Source organism: Egretta garzetta, unplaced genomic scaffold, assembly GCF_000687185.1.
Source record: "Egretta garzetta isolate BGI_Z169 unplaced genomic scaffold, ASM68718v1 scaffold737, whole genome shotgun sequence".
Lineage (NCBI taxonomy): Eukaryota > Metazoa > Chordata > Aves > Pelecaniformes > Ardeidae > Egretta > Egretta garzetta.
In genome coordinates, this window is record NW_009260195.1 from 127,085 (window position 1) to 130,423 (window position 3,339).

At 59.2% G+C, this 3,339-nt stretch overlaps 1 protein-coding gene across 1 annotated transcript in view; it reads right to left on the minus strand.

Moving 5' to 3' along the window:
• LOC104129305 (rho guanine nucleotide exchange factor 16) overlaps positions 1-3,339 on the minus strand; it is a 10,472-nt gene that overhangs the window by 3,485 nt on the left and 3,648 nt on the right. Inside the window, exons 6-10 of the mRNA XM_009642226.2 lie at positions 2,874-3,026; positions 2,120-2,249; positions 1,338-1,412; positions 196-288; positions 123-132 (exon numbers count right to left, since the gene is read on the minus strand). Coding sequence (XP_009640521.1) covers positions 123-132; positions 196-288; positions 1,338-1,412; positions 2,120-2,249; positions 2,874-3,026 — 461 coding nt within the window. The remainder of the gene's footprint in view (positions 1-122; positions 133-195; positions 289-1,337; positions 1,413-2,119; positions 2,250-2,873; positions 3,027-3,339) is intronic.

Genomic DNA, 3,339 nt, shown 5'->3' on the forward strand with positions numbered 1-3,339 from the left:
ACCCGTCCAAGCTGGCAGGCCAAGTGCCCAGAGACTTATATTTAAGACAGAACAGCAAGAAAAAAAATGGTCACGGTGGGCATGAAGCGGTGGTGCTGCTGGCGGGGGCAGCGATGCTCCAGCTGGGCAAGGCTGGAAGGATTCCCAGGGATCAGCCACTCCAACAGCACACCCCAGGAGATTTCCCTTCCTCACCTTCTTCTTCCCAAATTCCAGCTGTTTCTGCAGGGTGTACATCTGCTCTGTCCTCTCCATAGCACGAGCTCCCTCATTGCAGTTCTTAACCAGCTGCAAAAGGAAAAAAGCACCGCAAGGGCAGCGGAGAAGGGTGAGATGCGGAGTCCATCCCTGCGCCAGCACGAGCGCCGCTGGCCGTGGGGCAGGCAGCCGCCCCGCTTCCCTGACCGGGGGCAGCAGCCGAGTCCCAAGCCAGGTTTGGGGAAAGGCAGCCGGAGGTTCTCTGGCCACGAGATCTGTAGGAGGGAGATGGCACCTTTCCTCTGCCTGGAGAAGGACCAAAGTGAAACCGCACCAGAACCAAGCTTCACCGAGGAGGAAACACGGAGAGGAAGAATCAATCACGGGAAGAGGGGAGGTTCAGACAGGAGGATGAACGACCGAACAGTTATGGGGAGGACAGAGCCCTTCGCAGGCAGGGGACGCATCGCCACGCTGGTGCTGCCTCTCCCCAGCGGATGCATCCCCGCCGGCCGCCCCTCCGAGCCGGGGAAGCGCGGTCCAGCGTGGCCCGGCCGGGGTGCGTTTTGTCCCCTGACCCACCGCGAGCGGCGGGAGCGCGTTGCCAAGGGCCGGTCTTTAGGGGGACAAAGGGAAGAGCTGCGCCGCTTTGGTGGCCATAATCTCCGCGGCACATCGCCTTGTGTGAGCGACAGCCAGCTGGGAAGGCAGGCGGGACACAGGCACACGATCCGGAGTGCCACCGCTCCCGCTGCTCCTTCGCTCCTCTACCCTTGGCTCTTTGCTTTGTTTCGTGCTCTTTGCCTAAATCTCCAAAACCCAAGGCGAGCGAGCGCCACAGGTCGCTACCGCCTCGAGGGAGGTGAGCACCAATGGAGACACCGACACCAGAGGGAAAGACAAAAGAAGGGCCAAAGAGGAAAGAAGAAAAGATGACAAGAAAAAGGAAAAAACAAGATCAGGTGAAAAAGGTGAGCAAGGGAGAAGCCGTGTACACCCAGCAGCTCTTTGGAGCAGAGAAGTCTCAGTGACCCAACGCAAGAAGGAAAACCAGAGGCCGGAACGGCAGGCTCGGGGCCGGAGCGAGGGAACGGTGCGCTGGGAGGAGGAGAGGTGGAGAGCTGGCAGCCGGGCCTCACCTTGCTGATGGCTTTCAGAGCTCTGGCGGCAGCTCCGTACGCTGCAGTGCATGCTTTTGTTTTTTGACAGACAGTCTAGAACGTCAAGATAAGATGCTTTAGTGATATTGCAAGACACAGAACCGTGCATCAACCTGGGATCTCAGGATGCGACACGCGCTCGAGCCGTTCCCGAGGCTCAGCCCGGCTAGCAGGACAGGCCTGCAGTCAAAGCAAGGTTTAACAGTGCTGGGAACTGTGAATCTGGTTTCTGCTGGGGCTTTCACATCAGGGACGTGCCTGACCATCGCCATCACCCCGCGCAGCGGGCATCCCCCTGCCCCTCGCTCCCGCAGCCCGTTACAGGCTGGGAGCAGCAATCCCAGGTCCAGCAGCTTTGCTGTTTAGAGCAGCTGGGTCCAGAAGTCCCAGATGTCAATGAAGCTTGTGCAAGACCTGCTTCCCCCTCCTGGGCCACCTGACCACTAACGAAACCGGACGCTCGTGCCACCCCACCCTGGGCGTCCAGAGGCAGCCCGGGGCACGGAAGAACCTCGTGTCACTCAGGGGGTGGTGCTGAGATGCCAAGCGTTATTCCCACAGCTTTAAGCTGCACCTCGGACACCCGCAAGGTGCAGACCGCTCTGCTAAATCCTGAATAAAGGCTCGGGCATCCCAGACTCGGCTGCCAGAGGGATGGAAGTCCAAGCAGGCGGCTGTCCCGGGCTCAGCAAACCGAAGAAGGGAATAACAGAGTCACCTCCTCAGAGGCGCCAAGCGATGCCGCCGCCCGACTTACTTACATCTAAGAGCAGAGGAAGCCGTGTTACCCTCTGCATAGGGAGAATGAGAAATGAGATCATTGGCAGGCCTCCACATTCTGGTTTCCTTTCAATTTGTTTCAAGGTCTCTTTAAATAAGGGGTTTGTGGTTCTGGAACAGGACAAGAAACCTCCATTAACTCTGTTCTTCAGTTACCAAGACTTTCCAGCGGCTTTCCACGCACGAGAAACACAGCACAGCGACGGCACGGCCGCTGAGCTCAGAGCACACGGCAGGGGCGGAAAACGGACGGACCCGCTAGCCGGCGATGGAAAAGCACCTGGAGATGTTGAGACCACCGAAAGGCGGGTAAAGGCGCAGATGTACCAACAGTGGACGCAAACTCGGCCTGTACCAGCCGCACGATCTGGAGATGAACAGCCTGCATAGATGTCCCTAACACACCCCGTACGTGTCCTGACCTCAGCAAGACCCGTCTGACTTCAGTGCCCGGAGCATTACCCCCGCTTATAGAATCATAGAATGTTTTGGGTTGGAAGGGACCCCTAGAGGGGTCCTTCGCCCATCTCACAGCACCCGACAGACCGCTGGGGTCTAGAAGGTGAACTCCACTCGGAAGGGAGAAGCCTTCCTTAGGGAAAAGGACGTGACAGAGGCTGAGGGACCCGCCTGCAAGTCACGGTCCCGTCCGCAGCCGGCTGGCATCCCGGCAGCCCAGAGCCCCCTTGTACACAGTCCTTGCCAGCCCAAGGCCCGAGCCACGGCGGGACTCACAGCAGCTTCTGGAGGGTCCTCTGCTGGTAGACTTCATTGGAGCAGTAGCTGACGTAGGGGTTGAAGCGGTTCAAGGCGTGTTCTTCCACTATGTCGCTGATGTCAGGAATCAGGAGGTTTTCCTGGTGCCGCTTCTCCAAGTCTCCAAAGAAGCTAAGGAGAGAATTTCAGGTAACTTCACTGCAGGACTCGTTAGGGCCAGACAAACTGAACGGATATGTGTTTAACCACCTTCCCACTGTGACTTTTCCCCGGCTCTTGAGAGGGGACAAGGCCCCGGCTCCCCTCTGTACAGCGCAGACACGGACTGCCGCGGAGGTGGGGAATGCAGCCCTCGCGCTCCCCGGCCCCGTCAGCTTCCTCCATTCCCGTGCGAGATCCCTCCTCTGCTTCGGCTCTCGGGGAAGATTCACGTCTGCCCCGTGGGGGCCGCTCTGCCCGGCTGCGGGAAGCCGCGAGCCCCCCA